General features: G+C 39.0%; 2 protein-coding genes across 3 annotated transcripts; both read right to left on the reverse strand.

The window, feature by feature from the left end:
- Positions 1-587: 587 nt before the first annotated feature.
- LOC121639991 (kelch-like protein 33) lies at positions 588-9,001 on the reverse strand. Its single transcript, XM_041985618.1, has 4 exons — positions 7,940-9,001; positions 6,085-7,024; positions 4,660-4,827; positions 588-3,225 (listed from the first exon to the last, which is right to left on the reverse strand). Exons 1-4 carry the CDS (start codon positions 8,988-8,990, stop codon positions 2,703-2,705), a joined length of 2,682 nt encoding a protein of 893 aa, XP_041841552.1. The 5' UTR covers positions 8,991-9,001; the 3' UTR covers positions 588-2,702.
- A 3,302-nt stretch (positions 9,002-12,303) lies between these two features.
- On the reverse strand, positions 12,304-23,365 carry si:ch211-63p21.1. Of its 2 annotated transcripts, none has more exons than XM_041985743.1 (7): positions 23,151-23,365; positions 22,495-22,590; positions 21,964-22,053; positions 21,648-21,722; positions 17,607-17,677; positions 17,348-17,519; positions 12,304-13,796 (listed from the first exon to the last, which is right to left on the reverse strand). In XM_041985743.1, the coding sequence occupies exons 2-7, from the start codon at positions 22,555-22,557 to the stop codon at positions 13,587-13,589; spliced, it is 681 nt and encodes a 226-aa protein (XP_041841677.1). In that variant the 5' UTR covers positions 22,558-22,590; positions 23,151-23,365; the 3' UTR covers positions 12,304-13,586. The 2 variants fall into 2 exon arrangements, with proteins under 2 accessions (XP_041841677.1, XP_041841676.1); XM_041985742.1 differs by having other exon boundaries at positions 22,495-22,593.
- Positions 23,366-27,352: the final 3,987 nt, after the last annotated feature.

A 27,352-nucleotide genomic window follows, 5' to 3' on the forward strand; every position in this document is an offset into this window, starting at 1 on the left:
TGCATGATTATTTTCCTGCAAAATCTGCAAATGTTGCCATTCATTTACATCTTTGACATAATCAGTTTTTTTTTTTTTTTTTTTTTTTTTTTGGATCTTTCTGTCAAGAGCTGCTCCTTGGATCACTTTCTCTACATCTTTGGCAAACTAGTAAGATTTGCAATGGACACAAAGGATCTTCTCAAAAATTGGCAATGGCTACAGTGCAGCTACAGGTATATCACAGGATATGATCTTTTATTTTTAATATAGAGTGGTAGAAATCTAAAATTATTAGAGAAATATTTTAAAGCTTGTATTTTCTTTCTTGATATTCTTCTATGTAAGATTGTTTGAGGACACTTGCATGCCCCAAAGGGGTAAAACTCAATCTCCTCCCCCAACAAATATAGAATATAATTACCGATATGGTATGATTCAGGTCATTTTTATGTGCTGATTGCTTAACATATTACTATAATCAATGAATAAAAAGACTGATTGTTATATGAAACTGATTTTTATTAAATCTCAACTGTGCTCCAATACTTGATGAACATAATGGAGTATTTTACAATTTAAAGAAGACAGATATAACATTCCTGCATGTTGTGATTTTTTTAATAGCTACCAAGTTCAAAAAGGCTTTTGAAAAAAACACTTTACCTTCAGCACTTATGCAACACTCATGCTACAGTAGCCATATAGTGAAAAACAATGTCCTTCAAACTTATACCTAATGAAAGCCCTACTGTAGAAGGTTCTGACATGAATTCTGCAACTGGCTGCTGGTGAAAAGAGAAAGCCACCTCCACTAAAAGTTTGTAGCATGTTTTTTTTTTTTGCTGCAAAACCAAAGAGACCAACAATCATAAGGAGCAGATAAAGAGTCATAGTTTTTGGTTTGAGTTTTATTTTTTCAAGTATTTCAATAAAATCTGGACAAGTATATCAATCTTCTGCATAATGATGATAATAATAATAATAATACCAAAAATAATAATAATAATAATAAGAAGAAGAAGAAGAAGAAGAAGAAGAAGAAGAAGAAGAAGAAGAAGAAGAAGAAGAAGAAGAAGAAGAAAAAAAGATCTTCAGGCTTCTTCTTCCTTGCTAAACCTATCATGCCCAAAACCTTCCTGCAAGAGGTTTGTGGCAACCATGCCAGTAAGTAAAGGGAGGATAGCTCCCTCTTGTGGCCATTCGTTACAATTACAATAAGGGAATCAGATATTGTTTTATGGGGGATTTACACATTTCAGCTATTTCTATAACATGAACTATTTCACTCTAGCACCTTCTGCATACAGAATAATTATCTGTAAAATAGATAATAACTATAATGATTTTCATTTATAGCAGAAAAATAAACTGACATAAATACTATAAATAGACAAGATAAATTGGGTGGCATGGCTCACTGGGTAGAGTGATCGTCTTGTAGCCTGAGGGTTGCCGGTTTGATCCACATCAAGCTCATGTCCCTGAGCAAGACACCAAACCCCAAATTGTTTCTGATGGGTTTTGGTTAGCGCCTTGCATGGCAGGGTCCACCATCAGTGTGTGTGTGTGTGTGTGTGTGTGTGTGTGTGTGTGTATGTGATGTATAATGTGAAGTGCTTTGGTACAGTAGAGTGCTATTTAAATACAAACTTTTTACCAAATGTACCAACATCAAGCTAAAAAACAGACGGCAGCCAAATATGTAAAATACAAAAGCACATTTTTTTTTTAAACAGCTCATGTCTATTATCATTTAAAGATGTAGGCAGCTTACAAAATTACAGCAACCATGGTTTAACCTCTTTGTAGCTCTTAAAGTAAAAAAAACTGTTCATAGGAAATAAAAATCATTAACTTGTGTCAAATGTTTTGACATCAGTTACTTTGTGTTGAACTGAAGTGCACAAAAAAACTCACCTACACATGTCCAGGCAGGTCCACAATGTTTTCTGCAGTGTATGAACAAACTGAGTTGAACTCCATTTTTTATTTAAGTTCTTGCAGACTACAAACACTGAATGTGCATTCTGTAATTATGTATTTGAGAGTGTAACATCAGGATCTGAGGATCAAACCGCCAAGCTCCCCGCTTCTGGCCATGACCCAGATGGGGTAAGCCCATGTGGCCTGGCTCCAGGAGGGTGGCACCGTTTCCCTAGGTGAGGTCACTGCATTATGGTGTCCGTCTATGAGGTCTTTGAATCCTCTGAGGCCACTTTGCCCTCGGAGAACCTACTAGGGGTTAATGTCACAGCCCTCAACCCCATGGGGGTACTCAATCCTCTCCATCTTGATAAGGTGACAATTGACACCTCCCTGGTGAAGTGTTTTAGGCACATCCCACTGGGAGGAGGGCCCAGGGAAGACCCAGGACATGCTGACAAGACTACGTCTCTTTGCTGACCTGGGAACACCTCAAGATCCCTCCACATGGACTGGAAGAAGTGGCTGAGAAAAGGGAAGTCTAGACTTTCCTGCTTAGGCTGCTGCCCCTACAACCCACACTCAGGTAAGTGGAAGAAAATGGATAGATGGTTATCGAGATCATCAACATCAGTGTGCTTTTGTGGCAAAAACTTGAGTAGTGAGTAGCTCTTAAAACCTGAAAAGTGTGACGAGACAGAGAGCTATCTCTGCTATATCTCAGTGACACAAGCAGTGGGAACAGGCCATGTCATGCAATAAATAACGTCAGGAGTGATGATCCTTGTCATGAAGTCCTACAAACGGAAATGTTGTGGTAAACGCAGCACAGAAACTTGCAGCTCATTATTTGGCCCTGGCATCTTTCCCATGTTCTCCCATTTCTGTAAGGCGGCATCATAACGATGTACCATCTTAGTGTCACTGTAGTCCTCCTGGCTGTATCCACCCAGCACATAAAACTTTCCCTCCAAAACGGCACTTCCTGCTCCTACATGAGGCACCGGCAGAGGTGCAAAGGCAGTCCAAGAGTCAACAGCTGGATTGTACACTTCACAAGCTAGCTGGTCGGTGACAGCCATGTTATCATGTGTGGTGATTCCGCCTGCTACATAAAGATATTCAGCCAGGGTCTCCATGCAGTGATTAGCTCGAGGTCTGGTCATGTTTGCCAGATAGGTGCTTCCTGTGTCTGGGTGGTACAGGATCATGGATGCAAGACATAGGTAGTCATTATTTAGCCCTCCTGAGATGAAGATCCGCCCTTGTAAGACCTTTGCAACATGGCCACTCAAAGGTAGATCCAAGGGCCAGGTGAAACTGAAAGAGAAAAGATGGTTTACACTGAAATTCTCAAACATTGCAAGCTGCAATAAGTGTGTAATTAGTAGGGTCAGTGTAGGGACCAGTTGAACTAGATGTGAGGTCACAGGACTGACAGTAGCAAAAGTTACAGAAAGTTTAAAAAGCAAGATGTAATGTTCTTGATTTAAATAACATCTCTGATACCACTGCTGTTGTTTTTTTTCTGTCATGGTCCTAAAATTAATACTAACTAAACACTAATCTCATCTATTGTCATCATATTTATTCAATTTGGTCCCACGAGGGCCACAGTCCTGCAAGTTTTCAATGTTTCCCTGCTCCAACACACCTGACTCAAATATAATGGATCCAACAGCCTATGAATTCTGCACAGTGACTCATTAATTTGAGTCAGGTGTGTTGGATGGAGCAGGGGAACATTGAAAACCTGTAGGACTGTGGCCATTGTAAGACTGAATTGAATAGCCTGGTATGTACACTAAAAATTCAGCAACTCTGGTATGAGTCCTCTAATGCACCCCATTAGAATCCTCCAGTAATAAGAGTAGAACACAAGCAAATTTGTGAACATTTATGTTCACATTGCCTATCTGAGCACCAAGTAAAATAGTGTGTTCTTTGTTTTTTGTTTTTTTTACTACTGTGTGTTTAATGATTGGCTTTAGAAACATGTCAAGTAGTTTTGGTAGTTGAATTTTGACATTATTCTCAAACCATAACTACTCCTATTTGGTTGAAACACTAACTTAAATTGTGTTTAGAAGTATACAATAAGTTTAACTAGGCTTGTTGTAGCATGTCTGCTAATGTTAGCTACAGCTACATTATTTTCTCTTCACTGAACCTCTGATTCTCACTGACTGTTCTATTTTTGGAAGTCTTATGCTGCATTCTTCTGCAGATGAGCTCTCTGGATTTCAGTCCTCAGAAAGGATTAAATCAAATAAAAGACACCTGAAGTCAGATTTTAAGCTCAGCAGCTCAGGCAAGGTTTTTTTCAATCCCAAATTCTTCATCTTAATCCGCCTCCCAACAACAGAACCCAGAAAATGTGGATGAATACAGTTTCACTATTTTGAATATGTTTGGCTTTATAGTAGCTCATTTAACCCAGTTGCTTTGTTTGAAATTAATTTTGTCACTAAAGTTTTTATAATTCTAGCATTTTCCTTTACTTACTCAAATGTGCTTTAAATTAATTAAAACTTTAAGGTTCTTACATGAAAGAAACATTAACTCAGGCATAAACCATCATCGAATCATTGTTTTGTTTTTTTTAATTTTCTGTTCTTACATTGGGTTTTAATTCACTTAATTTGATAGAAATCACAACATGAATACTTGGTCGTTGTCTAAATGTAAAAAAAGACAGCAAATCAAGTAAATGGTACATTTCTGTTTTAAAGAATAATATTTGGTCTAATGTACCTCCAAGAGTTTGTAGTGGGACAATAGCATTCAACTGTATCTATATGGTCAGGATCACAGTGTCCTCCAATGGCATATATTTTTCCATCCAATACAACCACAGAGAAAGCGCATCTCTTCTCCTGCATTTCACACAGGTACTCCCAGGTGTTTTGAAGAGGATCATACCTACAAATGGGGTAAAATGAGATAAATGTAAAAATACAGCATGAAATGTGTGTATATTACATAATGTTAATAACAATCCCCCGCCTGACAATGATAAAGTCCTAGGTGTTGGTGCATAATAAAAGAGAAAGATCATCTGGTCCTGATCAGGTCTTAAGATGAGGTAACTACAGCCTCAGAGGAACAACATTACATGACTTGTTACAGTATGTAGTGGGCAGAGTAAAGCAGCTACATGCTACTAAACGAATCCAGCTGATTGATGATCATCAAATATAAATACCTCTAAAAAAGCAGAGGTCTGGGCTGTCTGCTAGTCCAGCGTGCAAGTGTGTGTTTTATCAAAGAGGAATAACAGCAACAATTACTGACCATCAATATGGGAAGGAATATAAGACCATTCCCAAACAATCTGGTGTTCATTATTCTACAAAGAGAAAGATTATTCTCAGGTGGGAAAACAGTCAAGACAACTGCCCACTTTGCCAGGATCAGACATCCCAGTAGGTTCACCCCAAGGTCAAAGAAAATACCAAGATCCACATCTCAGACTCTACAGGCCTCAGTCAACATGTTAAATATGAAATCTCTTCAAATAACATGACAGCACAGCTTCAGCTTGGAAAGTTGCATCTGATCAAACCATGGGATCTTTTGAACGATGTCATTTGGACAAATGACATGTTTGGAGAAAACCAAACACAGCAATTATCAAGCACTGTGGAGGAGGGCTGGTGATTTGGGCTCAATTTGGAGCCACAGAACCTGAACACCTCGCAGTCATTGAGTTGGCCATGAAGTTCTCTGTATGCTTAAGTATTCTAGAGAGAAATGTGAGGTCATCTGGCAGTTAAAGCTTGGCTGAAACTGTGTCATGCAGAAATGATCCCAAACACAGCAACAAATGGCTGAAAAAGAAAAAAATCAAAGTGCTGCAACAGTCCAGTCCAAGTCCAGATTTCAACTTAAATTAGATTTTATAGGGGGACCTAAGAGCTGTGCATAAACAAACCCTGACTGAATCAAAGCATCACTGTAAAGAAAAGCTGATCAAAATTCATCCACAATGATGTCAGAGACCAATAGCATCAAACATGATTACTTATATGGTGGTTCATGTATTCTTGGTCATTTATTTACCAGATTTTAACACCTCGTAAGGACCTGGAAATCTCTTATTGTGTCTCAAATCATGAAACAACATTACTGATTTGACTGTATGTTGCATTTATATACCTGGCTCTTAATCTGTCTTACCTATAAACAGAGTTCAAGGTGTCACCAATGCCATAATATTTCTTGCCTCCAAAAACATACAGTTGTCCATTAAGCACAGCTACTTCATGACTAAACCTTGCTGGTTCTGGCATCTCTCCCAATCTTCTCCACTCCATGGCTTTTTTTATCCCTGTATGGTTTCTCAAAGAATTCCCAAACCAGATATCCCTGCTGATGCTGCGGCTACCCAGGTCTTCAGAGATCTGGTCACCTCCAGTTAAGACCAGACTCTCTTTTGGCAGATAGATGCGACACTGACTCTGCGGTGCAGTCTCATTGGAGCAGAAGTCTTCAAAGATTGCTTCATAAAGCTCTGTCAAGCTAGGATCAGCCCACATGTTCTGAGACTGGACTTCTTTGAATTCCATAAAAGTCATCAGTGGAAAATGGACTGTTTTCATCAGTTCTTTTGCAAGTCTGAGCCGCTTGTTGGGGTTTGCTTGAATCCATGCTACAACTGCCTTGAATACAACAAGCTCAGATGGAACACAGAGTGAGTGACTGTTCAGGTATTTGAAGAGCTGTTTAGCCGGAAGGTCCTTGAACTTGGAGGTGCCTGCCACCTTTTGGAATTGCCGCAAGACAAAATCATCGGCAACTTCAAGAAGATATGTTATTTCGTAGGCTTCAGCGAAAGACACCACATCCAGGCAGTTGTGAGGATTTAGCTCTTGTTGGAGGAAGTTGAGGCATAATGAGAGAGCAGGCTGGTACTGGAGCTGGAGAGCAGTGCTGGTCATCTCAAAGACACAAGTCCAGCTGATGGAGAGAGCCCCATTGTAAGAGCTGTCAACTATAGCTTCCAGCTCCCGAACCACCAGGAAGGGAAGGCTCACACAAGGCTGGTTAGACTCCTTCATGCCCAAGGTGAACATACCCCGGAAGTAGTCGCTACTGGCAGCCAGGATAACTCTGTGGACTAGACAAATATGGTAAAGAGTTAAAATCTCAACTAGCATATTGTTATATAATCAAAAAGTGGAAATAAATACATTTAAAGGTTAACAGCTGGGCTTAAAATGGCATCAACATGCTTCTCAAGTAACAATCCGTATTTTGATCTCATCTTCTCACTCTATTTACAAATAAACACTTGCATTAAGTTTGTTAGCAAAGGCCAAATGCCAGAATCATGCATATGCCCATAACCCTATAGCTTAGTTATTTAGACCCTTGCACACAATTTTCCTCCAAGTTATATTCAGATGCAGCAAGATTCATTCAAGCAAGTCCTGAAACATAGTCCACTCCTGAATTCAATGGTTTACGGCTGGACAAGAATGGCTCAATGCCTGAAAGGTTTACAGTTATTTCCTTACATGACCCTTGTGCATAAAATATGGAATAATTGGAGTTTAACAAGTGCAGCATTTAGCCACAGGAGTGTTTAAATAAATCAGTGGCAGTTAAAGTTTGCGGGGGACAGCTAAGATCACAGCTGATTTGGAATATAAGAGGAAGATCAGTCCATTAACAGACCACAGTACAGAGGAAATGTCAGTCATGATGATAATAATAGCAAAATCAATCCCTATTCTAAACACTATTACAAAATGCTATAAAGCCTAGAAATGAACACGACTTAAACCACTTGGCAGAGCTATAAATACCAAGAAATCTTAAGTATTGCAATCTTAGATATCAAAGTTATTAATAAACACTTTGCTAATGTGCTCACTCTCTGCAGTGAAGGATAAAGTGTCAATATATGTCTTCTGGAGGTGAAAGAAAATAGACAAATCTGACAAAAAAATGTTTAGTCAAAGAGGGATGGTGGAACTGTGTATGACCCAAATTTGAGGGCTCTAAATGAACTAACTGGGGAAGTACTTACCACGAAGCGATCCACTAAGGGTTTCCAGAACGACATCACAGCCCACTCTGTCCATCCACAGCTCTTTGATTGACTGAAGGCTGATCGTCAACTGTTGTGCAGCAGAGATCTTTTCTTTTTTCTTGTTTCCAGCACTTTTTGCAAGCCATTCTTCTTCCTTGGCACAAAGATCCAACACCCGGGGCACGCCGAGTGTTTGAGCTGCAGCTTTTATCTGCTCCAAGTTATGCTTGTTCAGACATGATATGAGTCCACTGTAAGCAAACTCCACAATTGCCTCCAACCCGACATGATCCACCTCTGGGCCAAGAGACACTGACCAGACACGAACGCCAGCACTTATGTCAATGTGTATTCTTTCATTAATTCTACTATTTTTTACTTTGCTTCCACTTAGGTTTTTCCAGATGAAGGAGCTGACAGCAGCCAAGACTGGAGAATGCACACAGAAACTCTGCCCATCCTCTGTTTGCAAAGTGAGGTCAGTGAGAAGGGAGGAATCCCTGAAGTCACTCAGAGTGAGGAAAATCTTTACTGGGTAATTGTCTGTGCAGTATATCACCTCATCTTCATCATCATAATCTTCATCCTCATCAGCTGAGCATTCTGCTTCCTCCTCATCTACAGACTCATGTTGAACATCTTTGTCTTCCTCTTGAAAGTCTTTTTGAGATTCCCAAGATTCTGTGGCTGTCTCTTCATCATCTGTTGACTTCTCACTTCTGTCTTTTTCAGTCCTGCCCATAGTCCATAATTCAAAGACGCCATCTTTATTTTTCCACGACTTTTCATCTGGATCTTCTTGTTCAGCTGAACCTTCATCCTGTTTCTCAGTATATTGGTTTTCAACTTTGTGCATGGAACCTGTCTGAGAATCTTCACTGCTAGCAGATCCCTGTGAAACTGAAAAATAATCCCCCTCTTCTTGTCTTCTACTTTCTTGGTTTTGCCAGATGTTCTCGACTCTGAGTTTTTCCTCAAGGTGATGTCTTCCAGTTTGTTCTTGATCATCATCATCATCCTCCTCCTGAAACTGCATTTCTTCCACCATCTCCACCTCATTGTCTTCATTCTCCACAGCTTCACTCTCGGTGTCATTATTTTTTTCTTCCTCCTCATCCCTCCAGTCTTCCGCATCTTGCCTTACCTCTTCATTCTCGTTAATATTGAGTTCCCCTTTCTCCACATCTCGTCTTGTATTTCCTTCAGACATCTCAACTTCATCTTGATCTTCATTTTTCTTCTCTTGAAATCTTTTCTGAAGACTACTCCCTCCTTCATCAGTTTCTTCTGTCTTCTCCTCATCCCTCTTCTCTCCTTCTTCATATTCTTCCCCGTCCACATTCACATCTTCCTCATTGCTTTCCGCATCCTCATCTTCCTCCTCCTCATCTTCTTTATCACTCATGTGTGTGTTAAGCCAGCGGCTCAGCCTCTCTCTCAATCGTTTCCTTCTGTTCTCCCCCATCTGTCTTTTCCATTCCTCCCAGTCTTTCCGGAGGTGGGGATAGGCCACAGCCATATTCTCCTGTATTCCTTTAATCTTTTCCAATACCTTCAACTTCCCAGCACTTCCACACCTCAGGAACCAGAAATATTGCAGATTGCTAATTTTTTTAACCCAGTTTTTGAGGGAAATTTGCACCTAAAGTTGCAAATGATGAATATCCATCTGTACTCTGCTGTTGGATGTTGCTGTTATTGTTGCAAGCAGCTCCGAGTCTTATCCTGTCAACAGCTCTGTTGTCTATTTGCGCCTCTCCTGCAACTTGCTCCTCTTGTACATGAATGCTGCAGTGGTACAAGTGCCCAACTATCCCGCATGTAACCAAACAAGCTGCTATTTACAGTCTACTATATCACTGGGTAATTGAAATTCTAAACGCTTTAATGTGTTGGACTGAGACTTAACAAAGGTTTGTAAGGGTTTGATGCACCATATGTTGGGTCATATTTTCTATATTGTTCCTGTAAAATAATTCTACACTTTATTTTTTTCATATCTATTACCTTCTTATTGTGTTACATTGTTATTTAAAGATGGTCATTGTATGTTTCTTTGACAAATCATGCAGTTTTTCTTCATGTTATTTAAATATTCCACATTGCAAACTGAAACCTCAGAAATTACTGTTACTACAATGCTATGGTTCTTCAATTTGTACAATAAAAATCATGCCTAGCAAGAATTAAATAAGACTGAAACCTGGAGGCAGCTGGATTGACGCCCATCTGGGGCTATGAACAGCGATATCTCAAGGAGCCTTGGCAGGAATTTAATTCTAGAGCATATGACTAGGGGATCAGTAATAAATGCCAAGAGGGTCACATTGCTTCTCCACATCCAAACAGAAAAGAATTTGGGTCAGGGATCAGCAAGCAACAGGAAAGAAGGAGGCTGAAGAGTGCATTAAAACACTCAACACCTGTTGCTTCGCCGGCCTTTGTGTCAACAGAGCAAGCAAACAGCTGGGTCACACCGTAACCTTGGCTTGAAAAATAGCATCACAGGTCAAAGGTGGATGTAAGCTGACCCAAACAAATATGCTCTGTCTTTGTGTTATTGCGTTGTTAGGAAGGACATTTGGATTGGGTTACATCAGCTGTTTGTAAGGTTAATATCCTTTAGTTAACTAAATTGAGTTGCATCTGTAAAGTTTAACAGCCAGTTTGATGGTGACAAATTAAGCAATGGCAGCTTTTCTGTCAAAAGCAAAACAACTTAATCAACATGAGACTACTTAAGCATGAGATAAGCATCAAGCCTATAACTGTAGTATCTTTAACTGTTGCTGTTTTTGCCCCTTTCACCCCGGCTGTTGATCTTTTTTTCTTCAACATCAAAATCTGCCTTTCAAACCCTTTCAAATCGCAGGAGTAACACTTGGATTTTGACACGCAGAGTGAGCCAATAAAGCTCTAATGACATGCTTTGAACTTTTAAGTGCTGTGAGTGGGCGAGTTTGAAATTAAACTGGGGGGTGGGGGCAACGTCTTGCTTTAAAAAGAATCCCTACCTGAGGACACACCAACTGTGACTGCCTTTTACAGTCGTTCACATCACTTACTGCACACACACACACACAGAACGTGCACACGGGGAGATTTAACCGAGCACACGAGTGAGTCAGGCTGTTATTCAACCGTAGGCAAATGAAAAACTGATCTTGAATCTTTTCAAACGTTATGAATGCATAAGCGATCTGGGAGAGAAGATTTTCTTTGCTGAAGAATATCAGCATCCAGAGTTTTATAACCGAGCAGATGTGCAGATGTCGGTGTACTCAAATTATCACCTACACTGAGCGTTAAGCTCTGGGCAAAAGCTCACAGTCTACTTATGATAAGTCTGTTTCCTCAGCAGTCCTGATTGTTACCATGACAACGCTTGCAGAGAGTGCTAACCTCTTTATGGGACACTCTACCCCCTCCCATTCACTACTTCCACCCCTACACCAAGAGCAATAACATTGCTGGGACGCGAGGATTAGATTCCTCTTTGTCTACAACTACAAGAGCAAGCATCGTCCACAATGGTCAAATTGTGTTGTGCAGTAAGCTAATGTGAAAAATCTATGTTCAAAATCAAAGAAAAATCAAGATTAATTGATAAAACAGCAAGATGTAGTGAAGATTTCAAGTTTTTCTAACATACGTTACACCAAAACATGAATAATGTTACAATGTCAGTCTGAAGCTAGAGCCGGAACCCAGTTAGCTTAGCTTAAGCTCAATGAAAACCTGGCTGCAGCTTAGCTTAAGCTAAGCTAACTGGCTCAAGTTTAAGCTAGTTCTAGACTGGAAGTTGACATTATAAGATGTGTTAACATTTAGTAAAGTTTCTAAATAAAATGTGTAATGTTTTGTTTTTACTCTAAGAGATTAAATATAGTAACAAGTTGAGAGTTTATGGGAATTGGAGTGCAAACTGAAAAGGCTTTGCCTTTTGGGCAGTCTTGAGAGACTCTTGAGGATTACTAGCCTGTATTTCTACTAGTATATATATATATATATATATATATATATATATATATATGCCAAGTGTTATCGTGTTTTCCATTCTGTCTGTGTGCCATGAATTGTTTAAAAAAAGAATTATGGAAAGTTCCTCCATCATAGAAAAAGTTTTCTCAGATTGTGTTGTCTTGCATAATTTTTTTCCAAAGTAGCCTTTGCAAATGTTTGTAGAAAGGCAGTGGTATAAAATTGGCTGTAGTAACCAATTTAAAAAACTGCATCATAACCAATCAACACTGTGGCTTTTGCACGATTTGGCGACATCTAATGGTAAATTTGCAAACTACAGTCAACGAAATATCCTTATTTTTTTTCCTTATCCAGCCTGATAAAATAAGGCACAAAAGAAATTTTTCTCTTTTATTTTGACAAAATACAATCTAGTTTTATTGAACTTCTATTGCCTCATAAAACAGAGAGGGGAACATACAGAGAAAAACAACTTTTAAGATTTAAGACACTTATACACCAAGCAGTGGGGGAAAGGTATTAAAAACAAATATGTTAAGTTAATACAGTACAACATGATTATAATTTATAATGAACATTTCTGTGCTAGGCTGCAAGCAAAACAAAACTAATCATTCTAAGATCAAAATCTTAAAAAAAAAAACATAAACACAACATGAAACAGACAATACACAGAAGCCAAAATGGCCCTTATTAGTTATTTCAGCTTGAAATAAGTAACATGACTGATTGTCAAGCTTAGTTTTCTTAAACAATAATAATAGACTTAAATAAGATCACCTGTATGACTGTGTAACTGTTTTTAAATCACTTTAAAATAATTACAGTAGGTTTCACTAAAGCTCATTTTATGTTGAGGTCAGCTTATTCAACTATAAACAGATACAAGTGGAGCCAGGCAGAAAAAGGAAGGATGAACCTGTTTTTAAATCAGTATGCAACAAGTAAAATAATCCTTGTAATCCATTAATTAAACTAACAGATGTCCTGTAGATTACACACGACAGGAGCTATATCTGATCTCTGCTGCTATTGCTTTTAAAATTAGGTCACACTCTATTTTAGAGCCACAAGTCCCTGCATTAACAAAGTATATTCCTCAGAGAAGAAAAGGAAAGGGGGGCCAAGAAGGTGATGACAGCACCAAGGACATGGGACACAGCAGTCAAGATGCCACAGTAGGACCGGAGGAATTGCATAGTGCAGCAGCATCGTCTTTCACATGGTTTCTGTATTTTTGAAGTCTGTTATTTTTTTTTTTTTCCATTTCTGAAAGTACTTGCACAACCCTGAAACTTCTTCCTCCACGTATCACTTATGTGGCTCATTAGAAGATGGAGCGAAATGAGAGGTCTATTTTTAAAAAAAGAGGGGGTGAGAAAGTGAGACAAGGTGAGATTTTATGCCAGCATCAAGCACTGAGTTTGAGTTGTGTTCATCATGGCAGGAGACAGACTGGTGTGGTATGAAAGCCTCAACCTGTGCTTTTTGTTATGAAATAAAAAAGACGATTAACCCCTTTCCAGAATTCTGGACAAAAACATTAATCAAGACTTTATTACAGTAGTTTATCTGGTAATGCTGGAAAAGAATAATGATTCTCTTCTATCCACTATATTGATTGGGGTGTCAGGTTTTCTTGCAGTTTAGTCATGTCATGTCATGCACTGGCCCACGGCAAAAGAAATGACACAATGAAAATGATGAAGGAGAGGGAGATAGGCAGCAAGAGGAGGAGGGTAAAAGGAAGAGAGAGGGATGATGGCCACAGCGACATCAGTTTAGAGCTTTGTGACAGTTCGGCTGGAGTCTTCTGTTTCTCGACATTCGGCCGACAGATGACCAGTGGCCTGACCTGTGATACACTCTCCTAAAACAGACACGAAAAAATTAGAAAAAGATTATAAATGCACTTGAAAATATTTAGGTATCTAACCTAACTGTCAATTAAAAGACTATTCACAATCCCTATTACGTTTGTTTGTGTGAAAATATCTCATTTGATCTGCTCAGACTTGCAGAGACCTTTTCCATCACACTTTCAGCTCAAAGCAGAATGTTTTTCCATGATAGCTCCTATAATCTAATCTAATGACAGGTAAAGAAAACAAAGAAGGGCCCACATTTTAAGCTGTTCCAAAATTTTCACCACTGCCCCCATGTGGCAAAAGAATGCGATAACAAGTAGGCATGCCTATGCAAAGCACTACTGCAAAGAGCGTATGTAGATCAATTGCAGCTGTTGTCCAATACAGTCAAACCAAACATGTCATGTACAGTCATCGGCCAATTTATTAGGTTCACCTTGCTAGTACAAAGTTTGCTGGGTCCCTGTTTTTCCTTCAGAAAAGCCTTAATTCTTGATGGCATAGATTCAACAAGGTGATAGAAACATTTTTGCTCCATATTGACATGACAGCATCACACAGTTGCTGCATCTTCGTCATCCATGATGAGAATCTCCCGTTCAACCACATCCCAAAGCTGCTCTAATTGACTGAGACTGTGGAGGCCATTGGAGTACAGTGAACTCATTGTCATGTTCAAGAAAGCAGTTAAAGATGATTTGAGCATTGTGACATGGTGCATTATCCTGCTGGAAGATGCTACACTGTGGTCATAAAGGGATGGACATGCTGTAGGCTGTGCTGGTTAAATCATGCTCAGTTGATACTAAAGGGCCCAAAGAGTGCCATGAAAATATCCTCCACTACATTACACTTCCACCAGCCTGACCTGTAGATAAAAGGCAGGATGGATCCATGAATTCACATTCAAAGTCACTTAAATCCCCTTTTTTTCTCATTCTGGTGCTCAGTTTGAACTTTAGCAAGTGGCCTTGACCATGTTTTCATGTCTAAATGCAATAATTTGATGCAGTGTCAAGCAATGAACAGGTGTACCTAATAATGTGACGGGTGAGTGTATGATTGTATGACCAGTTAAACTCATAGCTCATGGCAATAACAACAGAAATCAAATGTAAAACTAAACTGACCCCATTTTAGAGAGAAGGGCTCTTTTAAAAAGTAATGACATTCAGTTTTTATCATTTAACTGAAGTTTGAAATCCCGGCTTATAAATACTTCTTTCTCCTTTATTGGGTTAGTGTGAGTCTGCCTATACACACATCAGATTGTATGACGTAGGCGACATGTTCATTTACATACAGTAAAGGTTCATAAAGATGCATGTAGGGACACATTTAACTGTCAGATGTGAACACACACACTTACATACTAACAGCTCTCTACCTGTGATTGGACCGTATCTGAACAACCTCTTTGGCTATAGTTACAGCTGTGCAACATGAACCAAAATCCAAATCTATTTTATTTTCTTCATATATTTAGTGTTATAACAATTATTCTCATCATTGTCATTAAAATTATTACGTGATTAGATTCTGCTTCCTGACAGCTAGTGTCAACTTTACCTTTTTTATTATTCTGCTCTCGTATAGTCTTGTTTAATGTTTACATGTCGTTTTTTTCCTATCAGACAATCTGAAGCAGAACGGAATGAGGCTCCATGAAACTACAAATTACTCAACATTCACTTATTTAGTTATTTAGGGACTAAATTAACATAGAAAAAGTCTAATGAAGTCATTGTTTTCATATAAAATGACCACTTGTAGAGAAATTTAGGTGATGAAAGAAGCAGGTGGACTGAGAGGAAAAGTGAAGGAGCAAATACTTTGGTGTTTTTCCATTACATGGTAAGGTATCATATAGTAGTTTGACTCGGCACAGCTCCTCCACACCTTGCTTTCATTCTAGGCAGCATCTCTCACTGTGGGTGGAATCAGCTGTTTACCAGGACAGTGTGTACAAAGCTGTGGATACACAGACGAGACACACAACTTCTCTATGTGTGCATTACATTACAATGATTTAGCAACCTAATGATGGGTAGAAAAAACAAATTTGAATGAAGGGTTTGAACATAAAATATATTTGGCAGTGATCTTCAGTGACTGAGCGAAGAACTCAACTCCTGTCAGAAGAAACAAGGATCGATCTGTAAATCTATTTTCTCAATTAACAAACATGTTTATGTATCCAGTAGTATTAAACACAACATGTGATCCACAAATGGGATATTAGTGATTTATTTTCAAAATCATGTGCTGACTTTTATTGACTTCGTGAAACACGTAAGGGAGTCGTATGTCCCAACAAATGATGATCTTCTCATCTCTTTTCAGCCACAACAGTCCCAGTTCTGGTTCAGAGCTGGTTACAGGGCCAATTCTAAGTTGGTTCTAGCTGATAAGCATCAGAGTCAAGTCATTACATCACTTTAAATATCTCTTGTAAGACATGTCTGACCCTTCCTCGTGTGATTGCTGGAAAGGACCACAGTCCAGGACAAAGTTTATTTTAACAACAACAGATAATTTTTTTTCCCAATTTGTCTTGCAAACTGTTGTGTTTATATCACCAGTGTAGCTTTAAAACACTTATTAATACAACAGTTGGTGTTTAGGAACGCCCTCAGTAATGCTAACTGGTATTTCCAAATGCCACTTAACATTCAAATCAGCTTTCTTTTATTGTTCCCTCCTGAATTAAGCAGATTAAAAGATGGGTTGGTTCTGGTTAGTAAAACCATGGCATTCTTAACATTCAGCTGGTCAGATGGTCTTCATAACCTGCCTCCAGACCCTGATCCAGCAAAAAAAACTGTCTCTAACGTAGCAATTTTTATTTATTTATTTCTTTTGTGCTGTAACCAGAGATGGTTTGGAACCAGTTCCGCAATGTTTCCACATCACCACATAGTATCGGCTCAGCTTGCCTGGAACCTTTGGCCAATGTAGTACCAAAAGAGACTATCAGACATTATCAGTTAGAGGTTCCAACCTCCAATGGAAACCATAAAAAGAAGAAAGTAACGGAAGCCGAGCTATTCAGTGGGTGCAAATGAAGGGCGCAGCGGAAATTAGAGAGGAATTATTCTAATACTGACACTGGTTAACAGACATGCAAGATTACACTGTGCCGATATGAGCCTTCTTGCCGAAAATGAAGTCGACCAGTCCTAGCTATAGCAACGCTGCAGGTCCTTCTTTACTTGAGGGCACTCAGGACTAACTGCTATGCAGGCTTTATGCAAATGTACAACATGGTGAGGTGAGTAATGGAAGTAAAACGTGGACTAGAAACAAGGCTTTACCAACAATTCATAAGCAGTGGGCGGCAGCAACTCCCTTCAGTGTGGACTTCGTAACGTTGCATACTTAATAAATACAGTCAAAACTTTATAGTACACTCAGCAGAATGGGCAAAAAGCATGACACAACCTCTGTAAAAACAATTAGTAGATATCACAATGACTTCATTAGCATTAGTTACGATGACCAGAACATAAATTGAAGAAAAAAAAAAAAACAGATTGATTTTGGGGTGTATTACCTCCAGTATAGTCCTGCTTTGTGCTCTCTCAGGACTGAGCCGGAGATTCCAGCGATGGGATCTGTGACTCCGCCCACCATCGTCTTCGCTCTCCGTGGTGTCTTGACGCGCCACCCGAGGACGCTTGCGCCTCCGTGAGCTGATTCGCTGGAGGGAACCGGGCTCGTGGAGTCTGAACCAATCAGGCAAAAAGGTCAGAAGCAGCAGAAAGAAAGAACCACTAGAAAAGCGAAGTGTGAGAGCGTTGCCCACATCACACCTGCAGTCTGTGTCCTCTATATCAGCATCTGCGTCACTCTCTCCCTGAGGGTCAGATAATACACACTCCTCCTGCAATAAAGAAAAACACAAATACACATGATATCAAAATTTATTTGTTTAACTTGTTCAACAAAATCCAGGTGAATCATCCTTTTTCATCACGATTAGTTAAGCAAAAGCATCACTTAGTGACAGCATCTGTCTGCGTGAGTGTGACCATGTGTCACTTTTTGTTATGTCACTTTGTTAATATGCACAAATCAGCTGACGCTTCTGTCCATAAGGTGATGAATGAGCTCAGAGATCATATAAATAACCTCCTATTTATATCCCCATGGTATCGACCTTCTCAAGAAGAACGAAGGTGACGTTATTATCACTTTTGCTATTTGATTATAAGTCAGCCAAAAGAAAAGGATATTGAAGGTGATAATTGCGGCCAGATAATAAGCTTACAAATGTAAAATAACAGGCAGTGTTTACTAGTTTAGTTTTCTAATTCTGTGTAACAACACTGTGTAAAAGTATTGTGCCAACCCTCATTTCTTCATACAGAACAAAAAGAGAGAAATAAAACAAGCCAATGTCCAAAGAAAAACATTTACACACCTTCAGAAAGTCTAAATAGCTAATGTTCAAGACTGCTTTAAAGGTTGTTGAAGAGATGTGGCTGCTTGAAATCAAAATATAAAGCAATGTAAGGTGGCTTGAGACTTTTGCACAGTGTGGTATTGTCTGGGAATTGGGGATGGTAACCAGCTGTGAAGCAGTCAGGATGATGAGTCTGAGGCCATGACTGACTCCTGAAAAAAGGGTCCAGAGCTCCATCCGGGTTGGGTATGAGTCGTTGCCTCAAGCTGAGAAGTATCTCAGGATCTTGGTAATAAGTGACGTTAGTATGGAACAAAAGATCGACAGGGTCATCCACAGAGTTGTAAACTCAGCATCAGTCTGTCTCCAATTGCCCTTTGGTCTACGTTCCTACCCTCACCTATGACAGTCCTCGGTAGTGACCAAGAGCAGAATCCTGCAGATCCAAGCGGCTGAAATGAGTTTCCTCTCCAGGGTGTCTGGGCTTTTGTCTGGGCTGCTGTCAGGTTTCCTGTTTCTACTTTTGTCAGAGCTCATCTATTGGTTGTTGGTTGTGTGCGGTATGCGACTCGCAATAATATCAAACACGTTTGATATTGTTCTAAGACTAGGAAAAGACAATATGAAACAGCACAGATTACAACCTTAAACTTAACAATCAAGATGACAGGAGTGAGCTGTGACTCCAATAAAACTCCTAAGTTTTACTAAAGACTTTCAGTTTTCAGTCTGTGTGAAAATCATTTGGTGTAAGCCCAGCATTAGGCCAAAAATATATTTATCAGTGCTGGGCACGTTAACACAACGCTTTATTAATGCGGACGGAAACTGCTCCCAAAAGACAATGAGAAACTTTTAATTTATTATTATTTTTATAAAAGTGGTTTTAATTTAGGCAAGACAGCAAAAATAAGACATGTTTTCTGACTTTTACAAACGTGCAGCATAAATCGGGTCTTCTTCTGCCTCTGGTTCGGTGAATCTTGGTCGTAGCGAGATGAAACTTCCAGCTGTGGAATCTGTGAGATGTGAGCTTTCAGTAGAGGAGTCGTTTGTTCGTGTTCATGGGGAGACATCATCTGTGACATCATTTGGACTTTGTGTACCTGGTCTTTGAATTGTTTGTTGTCTTAACTGTGTTCGGTGGACACAGAAATGGTTTTGCTGAGCTGGTAGCTGAGATTCTGGACTTTCTGTGGATACCACACATGTTTAGTTGCACATCTGACGCTACACCCGTAAATGAGATATTAACCCCTTAACTCCTGGTAGCGGAGGCTGCAGGTGCAGTCAAGCTAAAAATGAAAGTTTAGAGAAATTATAGGCCAGAAATCTGGAAACTGAAGCACTGAAGGTGTATGGATGGAAGTTATTGTGCATACTGTGAATATTTCTCTCTCCTCACCATCTAGAAGCTGTGAGATTCTAATCCTGCTTTCTGTCTGTTCACCTGATGCTGAAATTCATCACATATTGTTCCTTCTGTGTTTAGAAGGAAGCAGCTTCACAGCTTTAAATTCATCCTGCTGACTTTTTAACCTTTTAGTTAGTAAATCCTGAACATTTCATCCTTCTTTCTCATAAATATTTGATTTTATAAATATATATGAAGAAATATTTTAACTGTTGGTGTTTAAAGAGAAAACTGCTGCTAAATCTGTTTATGTGTTTAGTGAAGGGGTCTGCAGCCTTTCCAATCCAAAGAGCCATTTTTTCCTCAACAGACTACATAAAAATCCTTTAGAGACGCAAATGTTACGAGACTTTTCAAAAAGGCAACTTAATAGATATATATTTAATGAAGAGCCACCATAGGATATTTGTTATTTTTGAAGAACCATGTTTTTATTTCCACCTTTAGGTTTTAAAATAAAGAAAAACATAAAACCTTTATAATAAAAAAAAGAGGATAAACAGACTTTCTTCTAAGGGATGTAGATAATTGTGGAAAATGATGTAAAAGAAAAAAAAAAGTCCCTGGTTTCCAACCTAATGACAAGAAAGATAGATTAAAAAAAATATTTTAGCCACTTATTTAGAGGCATTGTGGAAGGTCCAGAGAGACACTTGCAGCTCCAGAGTTGCAGGTTAGAGACCCGTGATGTCGTGTTTGTAAACCAAAACTTACTGCATTTTCTTTTTATAGCTGTAGGCCTTCTTTTAAAGGAAAGAGACATTTTGCACATAACAATGCGATTAATTGCAGCATGTCATGCGATTAATCGCGATAAAAAATTTTAAATTGTTGCCCAGCACTAAAATTTATCATGTTTATCATAGTTATTTGAAGGGTGCACATTCTCAGAACCTAACATTACACATTTGCAAGCTCCACCATGAGATTAACCCCAAGGGACAGTGCTGGGGCCAATTTTCCCAGACACACAAAAGGTCAAAGGTCTTTTAAAGACAACACAGTAATCTCAAATACTTTACCAAATGCTAATCTCGTCTTTTGTCTATATTTATCTTTCTGTCTACACTCTACAAATTCAACAACTCTATCCAGTCTGAGTTCTCTAATGTTCCATCTAGTGGAATCCTCCGGTAACAAGCATAGTACGCATGCTAGTGAACAATACTGCCAATGGAGGAGGTTGAATATGCAAACATGAGGTTAAAAAGCAAGTATATTCTCTGCCTTCTAGATAAGGTGAGAAGCTTGGTCATCCTAGATGGGCTCAGAGTAGAACTGATGCTCCTCTTCTTCAAGAGGAGCCAGATGAGGTGGTTCAGGTATCTGGTTAGGATTCCTCTGGGACGCCTCCTTGGTGAGATGTCCTACTGGGAGAAGGCTCAGGGGAAAACCCAGGACATGCTGGAGAGACTGCGTCTGGGAATACCTAGGGATTCCCTGAAATGAACTGGAAGATGAGGCTGATGAGGCTCTGCTTGAGCAGCAGAAGATGGATGGATGGTTTGAACTTCAGCAAGTTGTGTTGACCATGTTGACATGTATTGAGTGTGACTGGCTGATAAGCAGTTTGTGTTAAGGTGGATTAGTAAAGTGGCTGGCAAGTGTATATTTCACAAAAGAATTACAACATGATTTGGACTCATCAACCAACTGTCAGGTGGCTGTTATACCACTTCAGCATTAGTGTGTGAAGCTAACACAACTTCAGAAAACACCAATGATGATGCATTATCCTTAAAGCAGCCTTCTAGTCCCCACAACCCTCAAAGAGTCCTTAAAACTGTTTGGTCTGATTACATCCATGAATGCCTTTACTTGTAGACTTCTTTGTACTGAATCATCACCCCAATTAAACTTTAACCCAACGTTCATGAGCTGGTTGTGTCTTTTTTTTTATCTGACACCATTATTTGCTAAAATTCCATTATTAGTCCAATGACATTAATTACGTTTTCTGTTTCATCAATCATTTTTAAACTCCTGCACAAATAATAAAAGTCTTATAAGGTTTTAGATCAGCAGAACCATTACCTCTGTGCCATATCCCTCAGAGTACCTGGTTATCATGACTCTGTTTTTCCCACAGTTCTCACACAGCAGCGTGTCCTAACAACAGAAAGACATCAGAGAGTGATCGATCTGGAAACTGTACGATAAATACACTGACAAGTTGCTGTGAGAGGTTCCTTTAAAACTATACAGTAAAGAAAGAAAAGCAGTGACAGAAATGCAGCGAGGTCAGCGGGAAGCTGGAGGCAAGTATTTACAGCCTGATTACAGACCAAGAAACACTCAGAGCAGGTTGATCAACACAACAGACACTCTAATGGAAACACTAAGCGCTCACCAGCGTAGGTGTGTGTGCTTCTGAGTAAAGTGTACAGGGACCAGCCTCGCACAGACACACTATATCTACCTCTTCACAACTCGCCCCCACCTGAGACATAGACAAAGAAAGGGAAGATGAACAACTGTTGACTTTTCAAAGCCTCTTATCCCTTTTTTAATGTGAGCCACCAGCATTTTGGAAAAGGTAAAGGCAAGGTATTAAAGCTTTGGTGGAAAACTGGGTTCTCAGATGTTAGCAAAAGTTATGCCATGCATCACTTAATGCTACAGTGATGTAATCTGGCTTGTAACCTTTTCCACCTACTTGTATTTCGAGTGCTCAAAAATGGAGGCTGATTAGACTGCAGATGTGAAAGTTATGGAGGCTTAAAAACCATTTAATCAAGAAAAAAAAAGAAAAAAGGTAAATAGTGACTCATCCTGCTTGTCATTTGTTTCACCTGGCTGTACTGGATTATACATCCCTCTAGTTTTAATATAACTGAGTGTAAATGAAAATCTATTAAGCATGTAGCATAAACAGACTCACCTCACAGTCATTGTCAGATGTCTCTCCGGAGGTAAAGAGGCTGTGGGAGTCCCTCCGCAGCATGACCTCTGACCTGTCTCACACACTCACATTGACCTGCTGGGACACACAAGCAATTTCCTTCTTCATTCTTATGCTAATTAATTACATATAAATCCACCTGACTAAAATCTGGCTCAAAATTCATATATTGATATAGATTATTTATTTTTTTTTAACAATTTTTCTCTATAATTACCAATAGCAGTTAGTAGTTTCTTGTATTTCTGAAACTTAGACTTTTTTTTTTTCCTCACAATGAATCAGTGAAGGATTAAATGTGGCTTGGCAACAGTCTCGGTGTTACAGTGTGGTAGAAATGATGCTGTTTTTACGCAGACATGGAAGTCGTGAATCAGATTTTTTTTATCACATTCTCAGTGTAACATCTGCTCGGCAGTGTCCGCACTCTCATTACGTAACAGCCCATGACAATCGATGTTAGACAACTTTTTTGCAAGAGGAGAGGAGGAAATGTCATTTAAATATTTAATATTTGAAGAATTGAAAAGTATCTTTACATAATCAGTGGCGAAAACCCCAAACAATTCATAATTATAAGGCATGATTTAATAACGATAGTTAATAATAAAAAGGAACAGAGTAACCCATCTTACCTCAAAAGCATCCTGTCCGAGAACAGAGGATAAACCCACGAAAGATTAATTGGAGTTTTGTATTTAGAGGACGAGCCGTAGGATGCGGTGATGCGTCTCATAGTGGCGCGGGGAAGCCATGAGCTCGCGCTGCTTGTGGACGTTTGACATTGTGGCAAATCCTCTGTGTGATGTCAGCCGAAGCGATGACAGGCAGCTACAGTCCGGGAGGCGCGCGCTCACTCACCCAGTGCGCTGAGCTGGTGACGTACCCAAAAACAAGACGGGAGCGCGGAACTAGGAAGGCGGGACTTCCGTTTAAGGATGTTTAAAAAAAATGTTTTGAACTAAAAATGCGTTTCAAGATATTGTATAAAAGTGTGAACAGCTTTTATGTGCAAATTTATACATGCCTTTATTTTCAACCTTTTAAATTGAATTTTGTAATTAAAGTTCTTCTCTGAATTTATTTTAAAAGTATGATTAAAAACCTTTCTATAACAAGAACCTTGTAGTTCACAAGCTACAAGCTCCAGGGCTTGTACTAAAATTGTCACCTGACCTCGCACAAGATAAGAGCCTAAATTAAAGGCTTGCACATGCTCTAAAAAACAGAAAAATGTGTTCTATCTCTGCAAGAAAAAAAAAAGCATTTTTATTTTCCTTTTTCCTCACAGCCCTGAGGCCTGTACTAAGAGCCTGGATTTTCTATATTCAAGGTAACGTCAGGTTTACCATACTATACTACATACTACAATATTGGTTCACTTCTTACTAGGGTAACTCGCCATGGTAACTTCCACTGAATGTGTTATCTGCTCCAGAGCAAGTTATGTTCTGGATAAGAGATCAACAAGTATAAAGCACCACCTCCTGAGCAATCAGTTCTCTTGGAAAATGGCCTGCCCATTCTTGGAACATCATGTGTAGACGTTAGCATGTGGAACCTTAGAATTTCCCTTTGATGAAGAATTAAAGCATAATAGTGGAAATTGGTCAGCCGTAACATCAATAGAAAAGTTATGCCCAAACAAGAAAAAGAGAAGCATGTGCAATGCAAAATCTGCAAGGTAGAATTAGCCTTTAGTACAACGATGATGCACCAACATCTTAAAAATGAGTACGCTGTGGCTGATTCATTTTCTGATGAAGTGGGACAGTCATCTCGGTAAGCTAATTGGCTAGCTAGCTGCTAACATTAATGTCAACACTGAGCTACTTGTATCAATAGCTGTAACATTAACAGTAGTGATGGCGATTTCATTACCCTTAGCACACGTCATGTTTGCTGTAAAGCCATAAATGTCATGTATGAATGGAAAATGTGATAATGCTAATGTTTTGTTTTATAACACTATGTTACAGTGTTAAAAAAATGTGTTCCTCTTCAATGGACGACTTTGTTGCCAGTTTATATAATTATATAATCCGATTAGTCAACTAATCGCCAAAATAATTAGTTACTAGTTGATTATCAAAACAATCGTTTGTGACAGCTCTAATCTGAAATAATAAGGTTTATAATGATGGTCATACATAGCAAAACTGCAGAACCATGAATTTTTGAAATGCACAACTATTTGTGCTGTCACAGTGAGGAATTAATATTCCAACACAAAACAAGCCCAAAGAGGGAGGCTGAGCCTCAAAAGAACTCCATGGAAAATATAAAGGAAAGGAAGGACACCAAGAAAGCACTCTGCCTAAAAAGTGTCATAATAAATTGAACTTGAGTGATCAGAGTGCTGTTCGTTTACATTGTTCAATGCATTAACTCACAAGAGTTGGCAATTTTTCTGCCAGCATTACTTCTTGGCGTTTTGCTCCAACAACAGAGATGCTTTTAGCCAGATGATGGGTTTGAAGTCTTTATATTTTTTAAGAATAATTCTCTGCTCCTCACCAGTAAAGTATGCTTCTCTGCGGGTTTCTCCGTGTTTGTTATTGGTCAGGCACTGCAAACTCCACCCCTTTGATATGGTAAGTGAACCCAGGTGATATCCTGGATATGTTATTCCCACTTCATAGAACATTCTGGTTTGAGAGTTCTTAAAGCTACAGATGGGTGTATCAATACTCTGAAATCGGTACTTTGACATCTGTGGTCAAAAGATCAGATTTGATACTTCTGTAAATACTGCAGTACCGCTCTTCTAATACAAAACATGCCTTTTTTCACTTTGTAGAGTTTTAGGCAATTAAATTACATGTGAAAATTGGTCCAGTGTATTCCTCTGTTCTGGCAGCCTGTCAGATTTCATAAGGATGATGTTGCTGCTTCTGATGATGATGTTGTGTTTTAATAATAACTGGTTCACTGCAGGTTCTGGAGTACTATGGTCTTTTATTTTATTTTTATATTTAATTAATTAAATAGTAGTTTCATATTTTTTTTTTTCAAATTATTTAGTTTCATCAGAAATAAAAAGTATTTTAAAAAAGTGTCTATCTATTTTGGACATATTTCGACAGAATCTGAAAAAAAGTCTGCTATCTGGGCAGTAATTTGAAAAGAAAATGTGCTACTGAAGCAGCTAAGTTAGTTAGCTTTGATATGCTAGCAACCAGAGCAATCCACAATTCAGTAGGCTGTCAGCTTTGCTATAATGGTGGCCAGCCTCTCAAAACAAATGTCCAACCAATCCAAACTTAAAAACAGCCTAGGCATTCTAGACATTAGCCTCTCCAGTGCTAACACCAGCATTGCCTTGCTAGTGGAAAGCAGAGGGAGAATAGCCTACAGTCCAGTTCGTGATAAACCAAGAGCAGTTAGCCATTAGCCTCTCCAATGCTAATGCAAATCTGGGACCATACAAGATGCAACTAGTCGCTACATTTCAAGCCAAAATTATCGACAAGGCAGGACATTTGTTATTGTGGATTTCAGTAGCTACTGAAGCTTTGGAATAGCTAATCTTCTGCAACAAGAATATAGCCACCTCTACTATGCCCCCTATTATTATTATATTATACTACACCATAGGACATAATTGATGGTGAATTTTGAGTAATTGGCATGATTTAGTTTGCAGTCCAATGTGATAATTCTGCTTGCATCACTGCCTTTCTGTTGATCAGTTGGAGGATGCCTGTTGTATACATGGACTCTATAAACACCTACTGTATATTTTATTATATACTAGAACTGGCTAAAATCACACCTCAGTCCATGTTTACCAGAGTCTGTTTTAGAGAATTTGGCACAATGGCATCCTGTAAATTAGCAGATTTAGCTCCCATTCGTTGCAAAACTGCTGCTTCAGTGGATTTATAAAATTTAAACTCGTACATCCACTCTGAGTGAAATATTGATCAGAAGAACACACATTTGAGCACTGTTCTTGCATTGGGGTGAATTTTTATACCAGAACTGCCTTCCAACACTTTTTTTGGTCCCTTTCTCTTTTTTCCTCGCTATTTCTTCCTGCCTCCATGCAGTTCTGCTGTTTTGACCTATATAGGCTTTTTGCTAAACAAGCAAACAAACATGGAATAGGGCAAGATGTGTCCCAATTTGTAATACAGTAACTTACTTTGCATTTTCCAGCACAGCACCAATATGTTCTCAAATATAACAAGTGCACCTTTATAACAAAGCTTAAAAATGAGGTAACAGAAGTAATATAGCTGAACCAACAAAAAAATTTGCCTAGTTAATTCATATCATTGTAATACAGACAACAGCATTCTGTCAGAAAAGGTCAGAATGTTGTTGCTTTTATTTAACCTGCAAATGGGCCCTGGATATGTATTTGGTACTATGTTATTTTTCTTACAAGTGAGGAACACACCTTTCCCAAGGCCACTTCAACATGTTAAATGCTGCCCCCCCCCCCCCCCCCCCCCATGAAAGTGATTACATCAACCCACCAATCAGTCTTAAGAAAAATGCCTACCTGCTCTACAAAGCATTGTTTCTGCTGCTTTGCATTGTTGCGGTTACAATGTGGTGCAAGAGAATGTGGTGCACTGCTATGTTATTGTCTTTGAGGAAAATGAGATGTTCACTTACCTAAATGTTGAGCGGTTTGAACTGAATTCAGTATTGTTATGTCTGATAGCGAAACTTAAGCTCAAAGCACAACTCACTTCAAACAGGGAACAATTACATGTATTTTTTTTTCTCAACCATGATCTTTATCTTGGCGCTTAGAGTCAGACTGTATTCAGTAGTTGTGGTGGGACACCCAGAAGAGCAGCCAAAAAGAGATGCAGGTATTTAT

This window comes from Melanotaenia boesemani, chromosome 5, assembly GCF_017639745.1.
Source record: "Melanotaenia boesemani isolate fMelBoe1 chromosome 5, fMelBoe1.pri, whole genome shotgun sequence".
Lineage (NCBI taxonomy): Eukaryota > Metazoa > Chordata > Actinopteri > Atheriniformes > Melanotaeniidae > Melanotaenia > Melanotaenia boesemani.

Bases quoted from the DNA above. Each gene is read 5' to 3' on its own strand.
- LOC121639991 (XM_041985618.1), bottom strand. From the start codon at position 8,990: ATGGTGGAAGAAATGCAGTTTCAGGAGGAGGATGATGATGATGATCAA. The intron at 7,025-7,939 runs GTAAGTACTTCC...ATATTTGTCTAG, and splicing joins CCTTAGTGGATCGCTTCGTG to TCCACAGAGTTATCCTGGCT. The intron at 3,226-4,659 runs GTACATTAGACC...TTTCTCTTTCAG, and splicing joins CCCACTACAAACTCTTGGAG to TTTCACCTGGCCCTTGGATC.
- si:ch211-63p21.1 (XM_041985743.1), bottom strand. From the start codon at position 22,557: ATGCTGCGGAGGGACTCCCACAGCCTCTTTACCTCCGGAGAGACATCT. The intron at 17,678-21,647 runs GTAATGGTTCTG...TCTTTATTGCAG, and splicing joins CTGAGGGATATGGCACAGAG to GAGGAGTGTGTATTATCTGA. The intron at 17,520-17,606 runs GTGTGATGTGGG...TGATTGGTTCAG, and splicing joins ATAGAGGACACAGACTGCAG to ACTCCACGAGCCCGGTTCCC.